The sequence below is a fragment of the Thunnus albacares genome, chromosome 5 (assembly GCF_914725855.1).
Source record: "Thunnus albacares chromosome 5, fThuAlb1.1, whole genome shotgun sequence".
Taxonomy (NCBI): domain Eukaryota; kingdom Metazoa; phylum Chordata; class Actinopteri; order Scombriformes; family Scombridae; genus Thunnus; species Thunnus albacares.
In genome coordinates this window covers 28,545,853-28,567,118 of record NC_058110.1, presented here as the reverse complement: position 1 = coordinate 28,567,118, position 21,266 = coordinate 28,545,853, and the positions used below count along the sequence as shown (strand labels likewise).

General features: G+C 38.4%; 1 protein-coding gene across 2 annotated transcripts in view; it reads right to left on the bottom strand.

Moving 5' to 3' along the window:
- acap3a (ArfGAP with coiled-coil, ankyrin repeat and PH domains 3a) overlaps positions 1–21,266 on the bottom strand; it is an 82,887-nt gene that overhangs the window by 5,124 nt on the left and 56,497 nt on the right. Inside the window, exons 10-24 of one of the 2 annotated variants that reach the window (XM_044351418.1) lie at positions 18,911–18,922; positions 13,494–13,606; positions 12,239–12,290; positions 11,704–11,804; positions 10,591–10,702; positions 9,701–9,909; positions 7,594–7,663; positions 6,878–6,972; positions 6,537–6,754; positions 6,360–6,449; positions 6,086–6,187; positions 5,208–5,434; positions 3,797–3,906; positions 3,387–3,497; positions 2,656–2,717 (exon numbers count right to left, since the gene is read on the bottom strand). In XM_044351418.1, coding sequence (XP_044207353.1) covers positions 2,656–2,717; positions 3,387–3,497; positions 3,797–3,906; positions 5,208–5,434; positions 6,086–6,187; positions 6,360–6,449; positions 6,537–6,754; positions 6,878–6,972; positions 7,594–7,663; positions 9,701–9,909; positions 10,591–10,702; positions 11,704–11,804; positions 12,239–12,290; positions 13,494–13,606; positions 18,911–18,922 — 1,684 coding nt within the window. The remainder of the gene's footprint in view (positions 1–2,655; positions 2,718–3,386; positions 3,498–3,796; positions 3,907–5,207; positions 5,435–6,085; positions 6,188–6,359; positions 6,450–6,536; positions 6,755–6,877; positions 6,973–7,593; positions 7,664–9,700; positions 9,910–10,590; positions 10,703–11,703; positions 11,805–12,238; positions 12,291–13,493; positions 13,607–18,910; positions 18,923–21,266) is intronic. The other variant, XM_044351419.1, reaches the window with a different exon arrangement.

Genomic DNA, 21,266 nt, shown 5'->3' with positions numbered 1-21,266 from the left:
TGCTCTTGATTCAAAAATATAGAGCAGCTGGGATGCTTTTTTTAAAAATTAAATCAAATTTGAGGCTTCTGATTCATATCTTGCACTGCACCTTTTATTCTCCTGTTTTATCTGTCTTATTCTATTTTAGCTTATTTTTATTTTCCATTGAACTCTTTTTAAATTGTATTTAAATGTCTTTTTATATGTTTATTTTAAATTTTGTCTTGATACCTTATGTTTTATGTAAAGCACTTTGAATTGCCTTGTTGTTGAAATGTGCTATACAAATAAACTTGCTTGGCCTTGGTAATTAAAACACATTTGTTATGTTTCCAATTTTGGTAATCGCTAATTCCACTCCAAAATGATTGTTCTATTCACATATTAAACTTGAAATCAGGGTTGAGTTGAGAAATGAGGGGTGTTGTAATTAAGTCCAAAGCAAATATTAATAACCCTGGGAAAAGTATTGCTTTTTCAAAAAGTCAACATTAGTACCGGTCTCCCTCCCTCAACAATAATTTTCATACAGTCCCTTATAAGTAAAAGAAATCCCTTTGGACTCATGGCCTACTATGAGAAAGGAAATGGTAAAAACACTTGCTGGCTCTGATAAAACTGTCTGTGGTCTTTGGTTTGAACTAAACCCCAACAGTCGCTAACATCTGTGAAAGACAAGCAACATCTTTGGGAAAAGGTAATTCATTAATACTGTTCTTTAGGCTGATTCTGCCTCAGATACCATGTGAACAACGCAGTGGTCCGTTACATACGAAGCTGTTCAATGATTAAAAAACACAAAAATGTCAAAAATGTAGTTAGTGGTTTGTCCATTTGGGGCTATGAGTGATAGGATGAATAAATACAGTTTTAGGCAGCGTCCAGCCTGCCTAATGTTCATTGTCATCAAGCTTTTTTTTACACTCGCATCACCCTGCTAATGGAAGACAGCGGGAAAGTTTGTTTGTATCCATTTCTGTCTGAAAAATTGAGATAGTGGCTCATGAATGTCATTCCATGCACTGTTGTCATGATTTGGCAGCATATAATATGGATATTAACATTATTCAACAATACTAAATGTCAAATATTCACATACACTGGGTACAGAAGTAAACAAAAGCAACAGGGCTTAGGAAGACCTGGGCAACAGCCACCCATGCACTATAAACAAAGAACAAATCTAATATAGGCCTAGTTGTGATACATCAGATTACCATAAACAAATGTTTTCAACAAACATTTTAACATACAAATACCGTATATCAAGTAACACATGTTAGTTTAGTGTAATTTATCAAAAATGTCCATCTTCTACTGCAGTTTGTACTGCAGAATTACTCCAAGTGATTATATATTACGAAATTGTGGAGTATTGGCTCTCTTTCTCATAATGAGAATATAACACTGGCGCTGTGTGTGCGTGAGTGCTCAGCAAAATAAAATCTAACAAAATATATCCAGCTTAAAAAAATACCATCTGCATTGTTGTGAAACATAATACAAAAAATACAGATTATCTGTACTGAAATAATCATTGCACTATTGCTCTGGACGTTTTGTCATAAATAAAAACAAAAGCATTCAAACCTGTTCCCGGAAAAAAAAAAAAAAAAAAAAAAAAAAAAGGTACAACGACATAAGAGCAGAAAAAAAAAAAAAATTCAAATCACTGTTGGTAAGAAAAAGTGCATAATTTCGCTTTTAATTAAACATAAAAGCTTTACTTGATCAATCTCTCGATCAATACAGAGAAATGATACTTCTTCTGTGATCATTCGACTCTTTAGCCTCACAGTTACCCCTCATGACCTTCACACATATAAATTCAAGAGCTCCACCACCGCTCGATCACACGTGCACCGACAACAGATCCTCAGGTTTTAAAGAAGCGCAGCCAACACAGATTTAGTCGACCTCCTACAGGTGAGTCAGCTGTACCTCCCTGTACTCGTCAATTTGGCATTATTCCACGCTCTGAAACAACATCATCTGTGCTACATATACCATATAGCGTAAGACTGTAATAACAGCTCAGTTACATAAAGAAATTAAACTTATTGGGATAGATGTCAGGTCTTTGGTTCAGAGCACCCTGTACCCTCTAATACCTCCAAATGTATGACACGGTTGGTCCCAAATACACGACTTTATTGGTGTCTTTTGATTGCTTCACAATAGTGCTGCTGGATAAGCTTTTAAAAAAAAAAAAAGTGGCTAACCCTTCCCTGGCAGTGATTTCTCAAATCCTATCAGCACCTCGCTAAGCTCATCACTGATTTTTTTTTTTTTTTTTTTTTTTTGGCAACCGTCGGATTTGACATCATTAAAGGAAGTTAACACTGAGTTCTTGTGTGATCCTGAGAGGGGAGCTGACTTGCTGGCAGACTGTGCAGGGGAGAGGAATAATTCTGGATATATTTGATGTAAAGAAGAAGTTAATCTGGTGGTTAAAAGTCCTGTTTAGAGAGAACAAGTGGAGGAAAACAAAGCTTGAAGCACAGGATCCCCAAAAGGCCTCTCTCTCTCAGTCAGTCATATGTCTACTGGCACCCCCTGCACTGGTTTCACCTGACTGGATTTGATTCTAGCACTCTGCTATAGTGAGACAAATAAACTCCTGTATGCATTTCTTATACTGCTGTTCAGTGGGGCTGCTGGTTGGGTATTGACCTGGTTGACCAAAAGGTCCCTCCGACTCCCGCATCTCCTCGTTCATCCTGGCCAGACGCAGCCTGCAAGAAAGACACAAAAGAAACAGAGAAGAAGAGCAGAATGTTAGAAATTTGTCAAAACTGGAGAATAAAAAAAACATTAAGTATATAGCTGCTGATTTTCAATAATTTTCTTATTGTCACAGAATCTAATGTAATGTTTTTTTTTCTGTCTGCACATGTGCAGGAACATGAGTCTGTTTACAGAGCTTCACTAGCTTGTTGTGCTACATATTACAACCTCTTGACTTTGTCCTACATTATAAATTTCTCAAAGAACTTCACTACAAAGTCAAGAGGTTGTGATATGTGGCACAACAAGCTAGCAAAGCTCTTTAAATGGAGCAGCTTTCCTACATCCTGCACATGCTCATTGGCGTCTGCCTTACACAGAACTACTCTCCTGAGGCTGAAAACGTGATCGCTGTTATTAGTCTTTGGAGCTGTTTCTAAACTGTAATCTTCGGGGTGAAGAAACATGTCACCCAGTGCAGCGGTGTGACTCACTGATGTGTTTTTAATAGTTTTTGGACAACAACGGAGGTCTACTGCAGTGAGGAATAAGATGTATCAGGCTTTGGATACACACACAATACTTGTAAGTAGGTCAATCCATTGTTGGTTTGGCTCTGCACATGAGATTTGTGGACAAAAAACAGAAATGGAAAATATGTAAGAAATTCGACGTACAGTGTGACTATATCTGCATTGGCCTGCTGTACAGCTATACTCAAAGGATCCTGGCCGTCTTCATCCCCGTCATTCTGTGTGGCTCCTCTTTTCAGGAATAAACACACCTGCCTGGAAATACAAGGCAAATGGAGATCAATAAGAGCAAACAAATTATACATTTTGTTTTATGTGTAAGCATGCAAATGACAATAAATTATCTTTGAACCTTGAAACACATATCCAGTCACATTCTCATTTTTACTCAAAGTCTGTGCTCCGTACGTCTCCCTCAGCGACACAAAACAAACAGTTCAAATTCAAAGAGGCAGCTGCAAATTCTGGAAATCATTTTACGTTTTATTGAAATAGAAGCCGTGTGAAAAGTGGTTACAAATGCTGCATACGCAGCTTTCCGCCTCATGACTCACCCTGTGTGTCCCAGATATGTGGCATGATGCAGGGGCCCCCGCCCTCTCGCGTCTCTTTGATTGACATCAGCAGCGTTCTGCAGCAGGAACTCACAGGCTATCAATGAACCCTGAAATAAAGTAACAACGCCAGTCAGCACTGACAACAAAATATCACTATTGATTATGGCAGTAAATCAGTATTGAAAATGGATGTTCATACATTCTCAGATGCTGACACGTGACTTCTTTTTTTTTATATATTTAGTATCGGCAAGAGTTGTGTGGTGAATGCACAACAAAAACTAGGTGCTGGTCATTGCAATGGCATATACTGATGAGACTATGACTGCACACTGCTTTGATTTTATCCATAAAACCAATGTTTTGATCACACTTGCTTTGAAAGACCAAGTGAGGTTAAAATGTTGGTTATATAATAAAATCATTGGACCGTAGTGTGCGGTCATCTTCTCTTCTATATACAGTGTGTATATGTGAAAGTTAATCAGAAAATGTAACATGCTTTTTTGAAATAAAAGGGTCAAGTAACAGGACTACTTCAGCACGCTGGCAACTCTGCGAGGCTGTACTTACACACGGCGATCCTTTGAGCAAAATTCTAACATCAACATTTAGCAGGTATAATGTTTCCCATGTTAATATCTTAGTTAAGCGCATTAGCATGCTAACATTATCTAATTAGCACTAAACACAAAGAGAAGCTGAGGCTGATGGAAATGTCATTAGTTTTTTAGGTATACATTTAAGTGAATTAATGAATTGATTTTTTACTTTCATGTCCATAAAATGGTCCATCCAACATGGGTATTGGATAAATGTATATTTTTACCTGATAATGGTTATTATAATTTACCCTGACAAGGGCATGCATATCCTTTGTATCTAATTTTGTGTTATCATCTTGTAAAGTTTGTATATATTGTGCTTATAGTTTAAATACTCATAATTTTATATTTTTTTAGATTAAATTCTCTACTCTGGTTATCTATGGCGACTGGAAGGGAGTGAAAACTAAAAATTTCATTGTACAGAGCAACTGACTGTTCTCTGTACATATGACAATAAATATTTGGTTGATTGATTGATTGATTGATCAATAGTTGTTGAGACATTTAACTCAAAACCACAAAAGTCAACCTCACGGTGGCGCTAGAGGAAAATTGCTCATGTAAGATTTTAAAAGTTTACCATAAAAAACAAACATTACATGTTGTAGTATCACATGTATAAATCTGCTGCTCGTCATAGATCTAATTTCAGTACGGAAATCAATACATTATCCGATCACATAACTGCCAAATTTACATGAGCTATTTCATTTCTTTTTGTTCTATTACTAAAACACTGATATTCACAAATGACAAATTTTCCCATATGACTAATTTCTGGTGCTTCTCGACTGACTCACCCCGATGACAGCCTGTATGAGGGGCGTCTTTCCTTCATCCTCCTCGTTGACCAGATTGACGTCCGCTCCATGGGCTAGTGCTTCAGCCATGACAGGCAGGTTGCGTGCTTTCGAGGCTTTGTAGAGCAGCGCTCCAGGATGAAGATCCCTCATGTCCTCCGGGTCTGACGTCTCCGGCTCGGCCTCCAGCTCAGCCTCGCCACTCGAGTCCTCTGACACCTCACACTCTGAGGACAGGGAAAGGAGACTGAGTACTCATATTACAGGAACATACAGTAGGTTAAACAAAGTATATAAATTGTTCATGTAGCTGTTGAACTTTCATTTAAAGGATAAAACCAGCATATTTCTGTATTTTTCTTTTCATCCCATGAAAACAACAAAACCAAAAATAAGCTAGCCCTTCTTTAAATACTTAAATATTGAAAAATTTGACTCAAACATATACTTTCATTTTTTAAAAAGGCTCAATAATTTCCTAAAACACCTGGGCACTGTTGTTTCTAGCAAATATTACTCAGACAGGAGTAAAAAGTGTTTTTGTCTGGAACTACTTTCAGTGGCGGATTAATACACATTTGTTACTTTAGTAAATTCAGTAAATTGTTCCTGGTAATGGAGAAACATGTCACCCAGTGCAACAGTGTGGCTCATTGGTTTTTAATAGTTTTTGGACAACAGTGGAGCTCTACAGCACAGAGGAATAAGATATATATCAGGGTTTGGACACACAGACAATACTTAGTAACTATGGGATTTGTTGACAAGGGGAAAAATATAAAATATCACCAGCTTTATTCTTTAATTTATTGATTTCATAATGTATCATTTTATGCCAACAGTGTACACATAATACCAAAGTGGCCATCTGGACTCACCCTCCTCTGTGACGCTGTCCACCACCGAGCCAAACACCAGGATGTCTGTGCTGCCGTCTGTGCTGCCTCCCAACCCGCTGTCACTGCTTAGGCCTGCCGGACCGGGAGACGCCAGAACATGGACACATTAGTTACCGCTGTCTCTTTCAGGCTGACCGGTTTTGTTTAAAAGGGACATCACACTCATTCAAGAACAAACAGATCCATTCAAGCATCTTATCCACACACTATCTGGCTTTAATGTGGCAGACTGTCAAAATAGCGAGTCGCTTACTTCGAGGTCCAGATCCTGTATCAAAGTAGGAGAAGAGAGAGTCCAGCTCATCGGGACAAAACAGGGAGTCTCGTCTGAATTTAGCAGCAGCTGTGAGACGAACATAAGTGACAAGTTAGAATTCAGACATACAAGCATTTATATATTAAATAAATTAACCATATCATTAAAAAGTACCTGAGGAGAGGGTGGAAGGGGAGACGCTTCCAGGCTCTTGCCGATATCTTCGCCGTGTTTTGGGTACTGTGGTAGCGCTGTTGTGCCTCCGACACTTTTTTACGCTCCACCGCCGCTCCGACTTCCTCTCTCCATTAATGAGTATCTCTGTGGAGCCCAGCTTCTTCAGGAATTTCTTCTCTACGTACTTTGCCTTAATCCAAGCCTCTTTTTCCTGCCTGCAACACGACCATGCAAAATATGACAGATTTTAGTGTTCGAAAGTAAATATTTCGTTATTTAAATAAGGCGTTCGATTGTGCTTATACTGTATATTTGAGCTATATTTTATTAATTCCTACCTTGAACTGGATGGTAACGGTTTCTTCAGACCTTGTTCTTGGTATGAGCCTTCATAGATGTGGTTGATGACGCTGTTTCCAAGCTCACACATTAACTACAAAGCAAACACATGAGACATTACATTAATGGTCTTCACACCAACTGATTTGTACTATATTAGTTTGACATTTTGGTTAGTACACTTATTCACTTCATATTAGCTTCAGATAAACTTTTAAATACATCTTTGCACAGGAGGAGGACTGTGGATTTTGGCCCCCATCACTTACATTGTAAGTGCATTGTGAAGGGATCCTCTAATAGTCAGTATGAACAGGAGGAATGATTACAGCAACTATTTCAATGTACATTTGGGCACCTGATTGTTGTTTTAAGACAGACTTGAAAAATTGTGAACCTGTCTTTAAAGCTCAATTAATATGTTATATCTTGTTTATTTAATCGTTTTTTTAATCTTTCCTTTTACAGAGCCAGGTTAGCTGTTTTCCCCTGCATCCAGTCTTTATGCTAAGCTAAACTATCCATTTCCTCGCTGTAGCTTTATATCTAACAGACAGCCATGAAAGTGGTATCGATCTTCTCATCTAACTCTCAAAAAAGCTAATATGCGTCTTTTCCAAAATGTCAAGCTATTTCTTTAATGCATTAAAACCTGCTTCATGGATAAACAATAATAACTGCCTTGTTCTCATCATTATTTGGCAGGAAACTGTACCTTTAATAATTCTGGTTCCCATGAGTCCAGTGTGAGTGAGCGCACCTTCGAACAGTGAACTCCGAGACTCCTGCAACAGAACATATTTTAAAGTTTAAAAAAAAATGTGTTTTGTTGTTAAATAGTTCAGTGGTAAAAGTAAAAAAGAAACTGATTTGGCAGCCAGTGCAAGGACACAAAAGAAGTTTCTATTCTTCTGATAGGAAAAGAGGAAGTTTTACAAATGAATCATACGCTGTGGTGCTGTACGGTGACCTGGTTTGAATCTAAAATCACAACAGTGTTATCCCAGGGGGAAATGAGAGAAGCCGCTCCTAATGTCATGCAAATCACTAAGTTCCACCGATGAAGCTGTCTGGTATCCAGGCAACAGCGATGCATTAGAAAAAAAACTGATACTGTGTTTTTTTTCCCCCCTCGTCGCTCTGCATTGTAACATGAGGCCACGTCTGATCTCACTGTGGGAAGACAAGCCCAAAAGGGGAACATGAATATTCAACAGGTGGGAACGCACAGGGACGAGGGTTTTGTGATTACATAAGCAGTGATAATTGCAGCATCAAAATAAACACAACTCCGGAGGGAAATCTTTTCCCACCGGGAGCTTGAAAACTAACCTCAGTGATGCAACAGTGTGATGTAACAGAACATGAGCTTGGCGCACTGATCTGGATGATGAGAGGACGTGTTATGTGATACGTTCATTCAACGGCATTACATCATGACTATATTCACCAGGATCTGACACCGAATTTCACTATTCACTGGCTCGTTCGCTAGTGTGTGTCTCAGCTCTGCAGCCGCCTTTATCTTCTCACTTCCCTCCCTCAATAAGAAACTCTCAAATCAAAGCCTGATCCAATAAGCAACATATTGCACTTTAATCCCTTCAGCTGTGTGTGTGTGTGTGTGTGTGGCAGAACGTGCTCGCTGCCTTTAGCAGCGCAAGTTAAGGCCAAAGTAACAGACAGTTGGCACGTCTTCCTGTCTTCGGAGCCAGCACCCTCACAGCACACATGGCTGCGGTGGAGGAAGCATTCAGATCCTTTACTTAAGTAAAAGCCTCAACGCCACAGTGTGAAATTACTCCATTAGAAGTAAAAGTCCTGCAAAGTTTTACTTAAAGAATGAGGCGAACAATTTTCTATTTTTTCTTCTCCTATTGTCAATAAATATCATGTGCAGAGCCAAACCAACAGTGAATTCATCCGACTTATAAAAATGTGATCGCTGTTATTAGTCTTTGGAGCCGTTTCTAAAAACAAACTATTGTAACTAAACTCTTTGTGGTGAAGGAACATGTCACCCGGTGCAGCGGTGCGGCTCGCTGACGTGTTTTTAATAGTTTTTGGGACAACAATGGAGGTCTACACAGAGGAATAAGATATATAAAGCTTTGGAAACACATATAATACTTGTAAGTAGATCAGTTCATTGTTGGTTTGGCTGAGATTTGCTGACAATAAGAAAAATATAGAAAATCACCAGCTTTATCCTTTCAAGTACAGAAGAATTATTAGCAAAAAGTAGTCTTTATGCAGAGCGACCCCTTTCACAGTGTTTTAATATACACTATAACTTATTATTGTATTGTTATCATCTATGCATTAACATGTCAGCAGCATTTTAATGTTGGCTGGTCAAGGTGGAGCTGATTTAACCACTTTATATGATGATTATGATGATGATGTTCTACAGTGAAAAATGAAGTTATTTATTAGTTATTAAGGCCTAAAAGTCTTTAAAATACTTTAAGTGAAAAAGTCTGCCAGTCTAGTTAGATTATTTCAAACTGCTTCCGATAAAACTCAACTTGTTTCAAGAACTATTTAGAAATTAGTGTGAGAATCTTAAAAGAAAACAGAATAAGATTGAAATTATCTCACCACAACGGCTGATTTTTTTTTAAGAAAATAAGACTTTAAGGACTTAATAATAAACTACAATTACTTGGTAAGATGAAGATTCTTGCAGTAAATGTAGTAGGTAAAATGTTAAGCCTACAGAGTAACTCCAACACTAAGATAAATGTAGTGGAAACTGAGGAGCAGAACTTCACTATTTTTCGGTTTATTCTGACAGTTGCAGATGTTCTTCTGAACTCTACCTGTGGATGCCGGAGCATTCGATACACAGCAAGATGCCCAGGTTGATTGAGGCCCAGCGAGGGTCGGCCTGTCCGCAGTCACAGCACTGCTCGTTCCCCGGCAGACACTGGATCCGCTGCAGGATGGTCTCCCCTCGGGCGCTGCGCTCCCGCGGCTCACTGGCTGAATCGATGCTGCTGGTGGACGGGGAGGCTGTTCTGTCCAGATGCTGAATATACACAAACACACAAAAAAGACATCAGTCAGGATTGTAAAACATCACGTAAATGTGCATTTTCTGTGATTTGCAATTGCACTCCTTATTTCTGTTTTTAAGTGCCACATAGTTGGAGTTTATCACATTATTATGTTTCTTAATAATATCTACAGTAGTAAGAGCTCAGTTGTACATACAACAATAGTAGCGGAAGAAGTATTCCGACATTTACTTTTATTTACCACAAAAATAATCCATTACAAGTAAAAATATTCAAAATTTCAACAAAACCAAAGTTTTTGGTGACTACAAGTTTCCAGGAAGTTATTGTGTATTTCCCATAATGTTGAACTATTCCTTTAAATAAATTTAACTGCTTTACATACCAGGTACTTTAATCTATAACAATGCAGCATATTTTATAAACTGATCATATGTTGTGTGTCTAAAATCTTAAACCACAAAGTAACTAGTAAGTATATCTGTCAAATAAATGTTGCAAAAAGTAGAATATGTCCACCTGAAATGTAGTGAAGTATAAGTACTAGCATTAAATGGGTATCTCATTATAGTACTTACATAGCCTACAGTACATAAGTTAGTACTTCCACCACTGCACTGATACAATAAAACCTCATAAACAAGCTATAAAGCATATTTGTACGTGGTTTATGACCCACATCTGTGACTTACCTCTATATAGCAGGTGTCTGGGCTCTCTCTGTAGGCTGAGGCGATGCTAGCTTGAACTGCCTGAATCCACGCTTGTCTTAGCTTCTCAGACTCAGCCTGAAGCATACAGCTCCTTTAAAAACAGACGATCAGATTACTATTACCGTGTCATAGTGTACTTCCTTACAGATCTGTGTAATATAGTGTGACATGCTTAACTTACACCATTAAAAAGGAAAGTTTTCTTCTACATTCACATGTAACATTTATTTCATCATAATGTTTTTATAAACTTTATAAACTTTTTAAGAGCGACAATAAAACAACTACAACCATGATTTTTTATACAATCTCATAAACGAAAAGGAGTGTTATTATGTTATTTTACTTTGCTACAGCACGATGAAATAAAACATAGTAGTGATTAGGATTGGATTAGGGCTGTAATATCAATTATTGTCATTGTAGGTTAATCTGGTGATTATTTTTTTGATATTTGCTGAATCATTTTATCTATAAATTGTCTTGAAATATTAAAAATGTCTGTATTTCCCTACTGTATGTCCTATGGGAGGTGATGACCTCAAATATCTTGTTTTGTTCGACCAGCAGTCTAAAACCCATAGATATTAGTTTACAATGATACAAAACAAACAAAAGCAGCAAAATCCTCACAGTGGAGAAGCTGGAACCAAAGAATTTTTGGCATTTTGGCTTAAAGATGATTATCAAAATAGTTGCCGATCAGTTTTCTGGCAATAGCCTAATTGATTAATCAACTTACTGTTGCAGCTCTACTACGACAGGACCATGAATGCCAATTTCATGGCAATCTGATAGTTTTTGGGATATTTTTGTCTGGACCAAAGTGGAGGACTGACCAACAGATACCGTCCCTTGAGCCGCTAACATGGCTAAAAAGTAAAGTTTTCTTCTGCATATTTAAAAGGTGTCACATGATACGCCCATTTCATATTTTTAACGTTTACAGGCAACAATAAAACCACTGCAACCATAATTTATTATAAAACTAGATTTTGTACTTGTATAACATAACCTAAATGATTATCAAAGGGCAATTAAGGGGATAAAATTAAAAATATATGTTATTGTCGCAGTGAGAGAGTGACTTACTTGGAGGGGGAGACGACCTCAAAGCAGAACCTCCTCTCGATGTCCTCACATGGTTTAACAGAGCACAGCCGGAGGTCTTCCACCACCACTGTCAGAGAGTCCTGCCGACACACAAACAACAACTTCTCATTTCTCCCCCCAACACAACATAAACATATAACAGCTGTTCCTCTCTGATAAGACATTTGTCCTGGCAGCTGGAAGCCTCAGTGTACCTGAACATTAGATATTCACACACATGGATGTCAAGCAGAGAGTTGAAAATGACCTGAAAACCACATAAGGCTCCAGACTGAGTACTCAGATATCAGCGGAGACCTCTTGACTCACATGCAGTTGGTGGGGAAGTGAGTGATGATGGATCCCAGTGAAGATCACCATAATGTTAAAAACATTCAAAGCCCACCCATTACAGTTGCACTTAACCTCTTTGGTTAAGTGCAACTGTAGGTAACCTTTTAGGTTGAGTTATGGGCTATCAGTTCTCCCCACTTTACCCCGGGGAAGCTGATAGCTCCAAGATATATGGACTTGCCTTGAGCTTCTTCTGATAGACCAGCTGACTGTTCTGTATGGAGAACCACCGCCTAGAGAGAGAGAGAGAGAGAGGGGGGACATAAATAAAAAATGTTTTAGATGGATATCTTTGCGATGCTGAAGGGTCAGTGCACAAAGGTGGGTTTTGCTCCTGGCAGCACGATATCGTGACCAGCGCTTCATATCTACTCTAAGCTCTCTAACCTGCTACAGAGGAGAGGAATACGCTGACAAATCGACTAATGAATAAGAAACTGAGGAGACATCACGCATCACAGGCGTCGCGCCCATTCAGGTATTTGAGATCGGATGACTTTAGAAAAGTCTATTTGTTTTAGGACACATTTGAAAAATTGTGAACTCATCCTTTAACTCTGCTTGCTGCACAGCTGCTGCAGATACTTGGTTCCTTCTAGCTAGAAAGCTCTACACAGTATCCGCAGAGCTTGGAAGTAGCTCCATGTCTATGAGTTTTCTTTACTTAAATAATTAACAATGCTACGAGCTAACCAGCTAACGTTACCTCTGAGTTTAAAGCCGATTCACTAACATTTACTTGTTCAATAATGCTGGTAAATGCAATATTGTGTTATCAAGTGTCATTCAATGACAGTTCTAGATAGCTTTGACAATAGAAGCCAAAACAGATAATTACTGGTAACAAGTCTTGGTTTGAAGTGAACATTAATATATGCATTGTGTAACTGTGCACCCTCAAAAAAACTGACTGTATGACGCTCCTGACATGCACAGTAATCACCTGGTAACTGTCTGTGTAGAGCTGCAACTTAAATCAAACTTAATTGGCAACTATTTTGATAGTCAATGAATCGTTTGCTGGTTCCAGCTTCTTAAATGTGAGGATTTACTCCTTCTCTCTGTTTTCATTCATTGCAGTCGAGTCTATTTATTTATAGAACACATTAAAATCAACAGATGTTGACCAATGTGCTTTACAGAGAGATTAAATTATAGGATTATTTGATTTCGTACGACTGTACACAAAGTATCTTTGAACTCTTGGTCGGACACAAGACATTTGAAAACATCACTATTATCTGACATTTCATAGACTAAACAATCAATTGATTAATCACAAAAATAATCAGCAGAATAATTAATAATGAAAATAATCATTAGTTGCAGCCCTGCAGTACTTCTACAGTGATATTAAATCCACATACAGTGTTTCACCATCAATTTCCAGTGCATACTAATGTCGTACATTCCTGTATGTAGAGATTTTCACTCACCTGTTCCAGGTCTTAAAGGCATTACTGGCCCTCTTGAACAGGTAGCCCTCCATCACCACACCATTAGGAGCGTCCACATTGAACTCCACCTTGGTGTCGTCATAAGAGAAGTCCTGAAAGAGAAGCGAAATACCCCCAAAATTAACCCTGGCTGTCACAGAAAAGGTTAATAGCCTAGCAGCTAATAGTTGGGCAGGATGTTGTTCTAACCTTTTACCCATCAAACAGGAAACAAAACACTAAGAGAGGTTGCATTCATGAGGTTCCTGGAATACCAGTAGCATTCAATGTGCAATGTACTGTACATACTCTCCACCAAGCCAGTAAATCATCATAAATTGTGCGATCATGTGGAAACAGTCACATGTTTGTCCATGTATGCATTTGAGTTGCATGCATATTCCTGAGTGTCACACTGGGGCATTTCATAACTCAACAGATGTGAGTGTGACGCAAATTATTACATAAACTGTATGATTCATGTGAAATTAGCCTCTAACCTTTTTATGACTTCTAGCATGACACTAAGCGCTTTAATGCTAGCCAACAGAAAGTGGTACATAGGTATGAGTTATGGTGCAAGTTGGTCATGGCTTCAGTATGTTAAAGTGTTTTAGGAAGCACAAAAATCATCATTTAAACATTTTTGTTTCAATGTTTCATGTATCAAGGATGAGAAGTACGACACGGTTTGTCCTGAGAACACCAATAGACGACATTTTAGTAGTAATGTAATATTGCAGTAGGCACAGAACATTAACTTATCCCTAATTGAATTACGACAGTACACACATGAAGCGCTGAGAAAACACCAGACCCAGTCTTCCCACCAGAGTCAGTTCAGGTTGCAAGCTTAAAATACAAAGACGTATCAGTCATAAAAAAAAGGAACCGAAGAAATAAATATATAATATGAAAATGTCTGCTGGAACGACCCATATAAAAAACTCTTCTGTTTCGTAACAGAGTACGTGTCCTCGCAGCGGCTCCCAACACACCACTGCATGTTTGAATAATAGAACGACTTTCTTCTCTCCACATATCACTATTTTAACACATGTACATATGAAAAAAAGGTTGATTTCCTGCACACTGTCAGCACTTTGTGTTTGTTAGAGACACAACGTTTCGGTCATGGAGCTTTGTCAAGCATTACATTTAAAAAAAAAGGGGAAATCTTGAACATTTGAGACAGTAACTGCATCAATAATTAATAAAAAGCATCCTCAAAAGGAGACAAACAATACATGTCATATGAAGGGAAAAAAAAAAAAGGCTTTTTTTTCTTATACTGTAAGTAAATGTAAAATACGTGATTTTAATCAACAAAAGAAGTGGTTCAGATCAGACATATCTTCATAACTGTGAAGAAAAACAAATCATACATCTATAAATGAAGTAAATAGTCTAATATTGCAAAAAATATAAAGTCAGTATATCAAAGTATGCAGGAATTCAATCTGTTTTTTTTAAACATGATTGCATTTTCCTATGAACTGCAACCACCAGTGTGCATTGGTTAACACTTATTTTAACATGTATACATAAAACATATTTCACTAAGCGTTATATATATTTTAACTGTACTGAATGTGCAACTATTAGCATGCAAAACCTACAAAACATCTCTGAAGTCATGACAGAAAAATAATCACAAATCAAAGCAGATTATTCTTAGTATAAAGTTGAATATTACTGTACGATAACTGAATTAGAAGATGTACTAAAGTAACAGACAGCCAATGTAATGCAAATCAACCCACCAAAGTGTGATCCCACTGGCAAAAGATCTTCATTTTAAAACGTTTAGTATGCTCCAACAACATTGAAAAGCACAAAAAAAAGCCAAAAAGTTAAAAAAAAAGAAAAAAAATACAACAAACAGGCTCCAAAAAAACCCAGCAGTCTCAGAGTAGAGGCATGTCTGAGGAGATAACGGTCTTCACTCTCTCACTGCTGCAGCTCTCACTGTGAAGGGAAGCGCATTGTGTCGCTGCAGAGCGGTGCGTAATTCCAACACTGACATGTGTGTCCTCCACTGCAGCCACCTGCCTCCTGCCCCTGTGAGACTCAGGATTAGTACTCAGGACTAATTAACATACAGCTGCCAATGTATCCGCGGCAGGGTGCTGCGGAAGAATAGTCAACTACACTGTAGGGTACTGTAGCTGCTCTTGACCTAAAGACAAGCAAGGCTGCTTTGACACTTCGGTGTGTGGGTCTGCTCCACTCCCTAAACACACCTCCCCTGCCGAAGAAGGAGGGGAGTTTCAGTCTCCTGTTGACCCAGAGGGAATCTGTCTGCCCAGTTCACCAAAGCAAACACTACTGAAGGTTTGATTTACCATCTAATGACAGCGGCTCTGCAAACAACTCCTACATTGCAACTTTCAAATCTGTAAGAAATCAAGTCGACGCAGCTTACCTTCAGTTGTTAGATGCCTTTCTCTCTTTTTAAAAAAATATACAGCAGAGCACCACAAACATAGGAGGCAACAACGCCGAACAAGAAGTGCACTGGGTGGCACTCTGCAATCTCTCAAGCCCACAACAATCTATTTTTAATGATGCAACGTCATACAGACAGAAACTGAACATCAGTGAATTATTGAACGAGCAGGGAAACAGAGACTACCAAATATTTGGAGCAAAATAACTAAACTGGCTGGCTGTTGTGGAAAAAAAACCACAACAGACTGCAACACCGGATGATGCCGACAACATGTCCTGATGCTTCATCCACCTGCTGTTGTGTGTGCTGTAGGCCGGCCTGCGGGCTATGCTGCAGAGCCGTGATGCCAAATGGCGAGCCCAGTCGGTAGCGCTGATTACTCAGACTGCTGTCAGGTGTTTGTTTACTGGCTGTAGGATCCTTCTGTGTCTCATTATTACTACACTCTGCAAGCAATCATCTGTTAGCGACTGGCCTTTAACATTCGTCCCATACCTGCCTGACATCTGCTTTGCCTTCTTCAGTTAATCCTCAAACCACCTGGTTGACTTCATGACAAAGTTACCACATGCTACGACATCTTTGAAGTCTTTTTAAATACTATTCAGCCATGAGACATCCACCGCAATTTTCTGTGATTAATTTAATGTGACGGAAACTACCACAACAATAAAGACCTCAAACTGCGCCGATCAGGGAGGCTCAAGTTAATTCCTTAATTAAAAATGAGATTTAACAACAGACCTGAGGAGCAGATGTGAACACGACCACAACGACGACCACACAGACAGCATTATTGTAAGAAAACTTTCCTCTGGAAACACTTCTCTCCATGTACAGCTGCAACAGAGGCTTTCATTGAATCCTTGACTTTCTATAACTTCTCTCAAATGCAAAAGGGATGTTGATAATGAAGATATTAGATTAAAAAACCCAGCATTCAAACAGCTACAGACAAGGAAAAAAAAGCAACACTTGAAAAATGCAGAGTAGCTCTTATAGCTATTAGTTATTCATCAAAAAGCGACGTGAAGTTTAAGCCATTGGTTTTAATCCGATGACCTCTTCTAATGAAGGCCCAGGGCTGAAACGTCATGTGATAATGAACGAACAGAGCTATATTTATCTACATAGCATGTGTTGCAACTACTTTTTTCCTGCTGTAGGATGAGAGCATTCAAACAGAGGAGACAAACAACTACTTTTGTACAGCTTTTTCTCCCCCAAGGAAATTTAAAAAATGAGACTTTTTGGACTAAATGGATGTAAAAATGTATCAGATACAGTAAATATGAGTTTTTGTTTTAAGATAGACTTTGAAAAATGTCAACCAGTCCTTTCAAATGAGGTCTGGCTGATTTAATTAAATTTTTTTTGTCCAAAGTGACCTACATATTTTCCCTAATATACACACACCGGCTGCAATTTGAGGTTCAGTAACTTGCTTAAGGACTCTTTGACATGTGGACAGGAAGATATGAGACTACCAACCCTACAATTAATCTTGCATCCAACCCACTCTACCACCTAAACTTATTAAACTTAGTTGATCAACAGAAAATTGATCTGCTACTATTTCATTTTAGTCATTTTTTCAAGCATAAATGTCAAATATTTATGTGTCCCAGCTTCTCACATGTGAGAACTTGCTGCTTTTCCTTGTCTTACACTATAATCAATTTAATATCTTTGGGTTTTAGACTGTTGGCTGCACTAAAAAAGCCATTTGAGGACAGCCAACGTGTGCTAAAAGGGCTATAGCTCACACACAGTCCTTACTATATTGACGTAAAACTACTCAAATTAAAGCTGAGACACTTTAGAGCCTGGAAAACAAGATATATCTAACTGTCGAAATACTGCATATACATTTACTTATGTATGATCTCTCTACCGTATATCCTCCTACATTAGTCCTCTGATTTAATGCTTTGTTGTCTGATGTACAGTGTCGTTGACTATCATGAAAAGGACCAAACAAACAAAATATTTAATCATTATTTTATCACAACATCTATCTGTATTTCCAAGCAGTAAAAATAAACCCAGTGACACACAGGGGAACCATGTAGCGCTGTGCCGGTGATATAAATGTAGAAATATAGAACAGTAGGCAGAGCCAGCTGCCTTGGACAGGACTTCTCCATTAAATCTGCAGTTAAAAATGAATGGCTCTGGCATTTAGATGCTTTCGCTGCACTGTGTGCCCAGCCGGCAATAGCGACAGTCCACGGTTGGAGCACTTTAACTCCCTTTTCTGCTCCCCTGGTTTTCGCTTGTACTGAGTAAGGGCTGCCCCTTTGTCCTGTGTAAGTTTACACAAGGCTTATTGCACATGAAGAAAGAAAAAAAAACATCTCTTTAAAGGAAGGATGAAAGAATAACAAAGTAGGCCATACCGTTCTAAAAGCAGCGGAGAACAAAGATGGCCAAATATAATACAAAATACAATTAAATTCTACAATTTTGTGCATGAATAAACTACCCATTCCTATTAATAAGATTCTGTCATTAAATATTTCAGCTTCAGAAAGATTACATGGTTAATTTTGGTGCATATACAATGAAATAACAACATAAAAAAGCAAAAATAGAACAGATGTCACTTATTATTATGCAGGAAAAGCATCCTCAATGGTCAATAATTACGCTGCTATCTATTTAAGGAAACTGCAATTACCCCCTTGCAGCAGGTGATATAACAGACAGCTTCGATACAGGCACCTATTCAAACTTAGTTCAGTGTTTCTAATTGTTTTCTATAAATTATTCAGGATGCACTTCAGCTCGCCCTCAAGGCTTTTTGGAGTCCGACCACAGCTGAAGAAAACTTCAAAGGGGTTTAATAATGTTCTGTACTAACACAGCGGGCTGTGCTGTGCCCTCGCCACTCACTAAACCAAAGATGTATTAGTCAAGTAAAAAATGAGAATTCAGATGGGAGAACAAATGGAGGAGTACTCACCTGCATGAGGGTCTGAGAGTAGATGGTGGCATTGGGAGGATGCAAGCACAGAAGAAGGAAAGAGAATTAAGAGTTAGGACCACCAAAGACAAATTTAAAAGCAGATTTAAGTGGGGATAAAACAATAATCCTTCAGGTTGAATGCACCTCCTGCTCACTGGCCTTCCAGCAATGAAGCTTCAGTGCGTGTGTAAAACAAAAAACATCAATCGTCTGACACCACAATATTTTAATACCATGCAAATTTCAATGTGGTTTCAACGACGGACCTTGTTTATTTACTACTACATGTCCCTTGCTGATGTAGAGTGTGGCGTATGAAGCTTAGTGTCTAACAGCTCTGGCAAAAACAGATCAATAACTGTCCCCACATTTGACCCAGCCCTTCCCCGTGGCTCTATCCACAGCACAGACCGCAGCGCCCGGAGGGAGAGCGTTGACCGGCGCTGTCTGACAGATGGTCACTGATCCTGGGGTACAGAAGAGCCAGACATCGGCCTACTGAAAACACTGCTCTCTGAATTATTTAGTAAAGAGATGCCAGACAGGGAGTGCACCCGATATTTATGGAGTCCATTTTAGATACTCCTAGAGAAAACATGCAATATGCAAACAGAGACTGTTTTAAATGTGTAAAAATAGCAAAATTCTGGTGAAATATGTGGTGATGAATTATTAAGGACATAATTATAAGAGTCTACAGCCATGCTATCTGTATTTTTGAAGCTGTACTGTTTACCATCAGATGTTTACCATCTTAGTTTAGCATGTTAGCATGCTAACATTTGCTAATTAGCAGACCAATTTTACCAAATCATAGCGTTCTTCCTTATGGATTTGCATGATATAGTGCGACATGCTTAATTAACACCACATTTGAAAAGGAAAGTTTTCTTGTGCGTATCCCTGCTGTAGTTTTCACATGTTAGGTTGTTACATCGTAATGTTAAATTATTAAGAGATGAAAATACAACAACCAGTCCTATACAATCACATAACACTTCTTCTTCTTATTATTATTTTTTACTAAAGCTAGCACGGTTAAAAAGATGAAGATAAACAAGTTTATAGCTGTGCTAGCAGCTCTGTGAAGCTGTTCTGTACTTAGTTAAATGCTAATGTTAGTAAGCTAACATGCCCACAATGACAATGCTAACACGCTGGTTTTTAGCAGGTATAATGTTTACCATATTGACTAAATTAGTTTAGTGTGTTAGCATGCTAACATTAGCTAATTAACATTGAACACAAAATACAGCTGAGGCTACAGCAATTGGACAAATTGAGGTATAACCTGATGATGGTGCAAGTTAAGGGATCTCCACAATTATTACACTTCATCCTGAGGGGGAAAGGAGTGTGTGTACTAGAGCCCGATATCAGCTCATTGCAGATATATAGTTTCGATATATGTCAGCCAATAAATGACAAGAAATTAAACTACAGAAATGCCAAAGATATGTTTTGAAACAATGTCATCATTCTATAGTTTGTCCAACAGAGAAGTGATCAGTTTACTTTTCAACTGAAAACGTCCTGCCCAGTAGGTTTCTTGGTCGCAATTATCAAAAAAAATTATTCATAGGTTGTGTATACAAAATAAGTATCAGCAGATTTATTATTGTTGAATTTTTTTAAACCACAATATTATTATCAACATCAAAAATCCAGTATTGGTTGTGCTATAGCTTGCACCAAATTTCATCAAACTCAAAACCACAAATGTGGTGCTAGAGAAAAAGTCAGGGGATCATCAAAGTCGGCGGGATTCATCCTTTGGGGACCATGAATGTCTTTGCAAAATGTCATCTTGATCCATCCAATGATTGTTGAGATAGATATGTCAGTCTGGACCAAAGTGGTGGACAAACCAACTAACCAAGTCCAAAATCACCACACTGATAGCATGGCTAAACATGCTCAATAAACCATAAACTCAGCACTTTACTGGACTAAAAGCACACTGTGGCTCGTGCTAAAGCATCAGCACATATTCAGTAGTTAATGTGCTGACTGTTACCATCTACAGCAGACAACAGCGGGATTAATATCTCTTAAAAACACTTAATCCCACCTGATTTAATGCTTTAAGCAATGCCTAAACTTTGTTAGGGAGATTAATCAAACACTTCTGAGCTGCCCAGGTCTAATCCCTCCCCAGTCACAACAGATGCACTTATCCAAGTAGCAGACTGGATCTTAGAGGTGTGATGTGAGCACATTCACACCCTGTCAGATTCTCAGTATCAGCCTGCCAGCCTAATAGACAAAAGAAAGATTCTTAAGGGTCAAAACATGCATCCAAACCTGATAAATCCTTAACTGAAAGAAATAACTGAAGCCACATTTTTTTAAA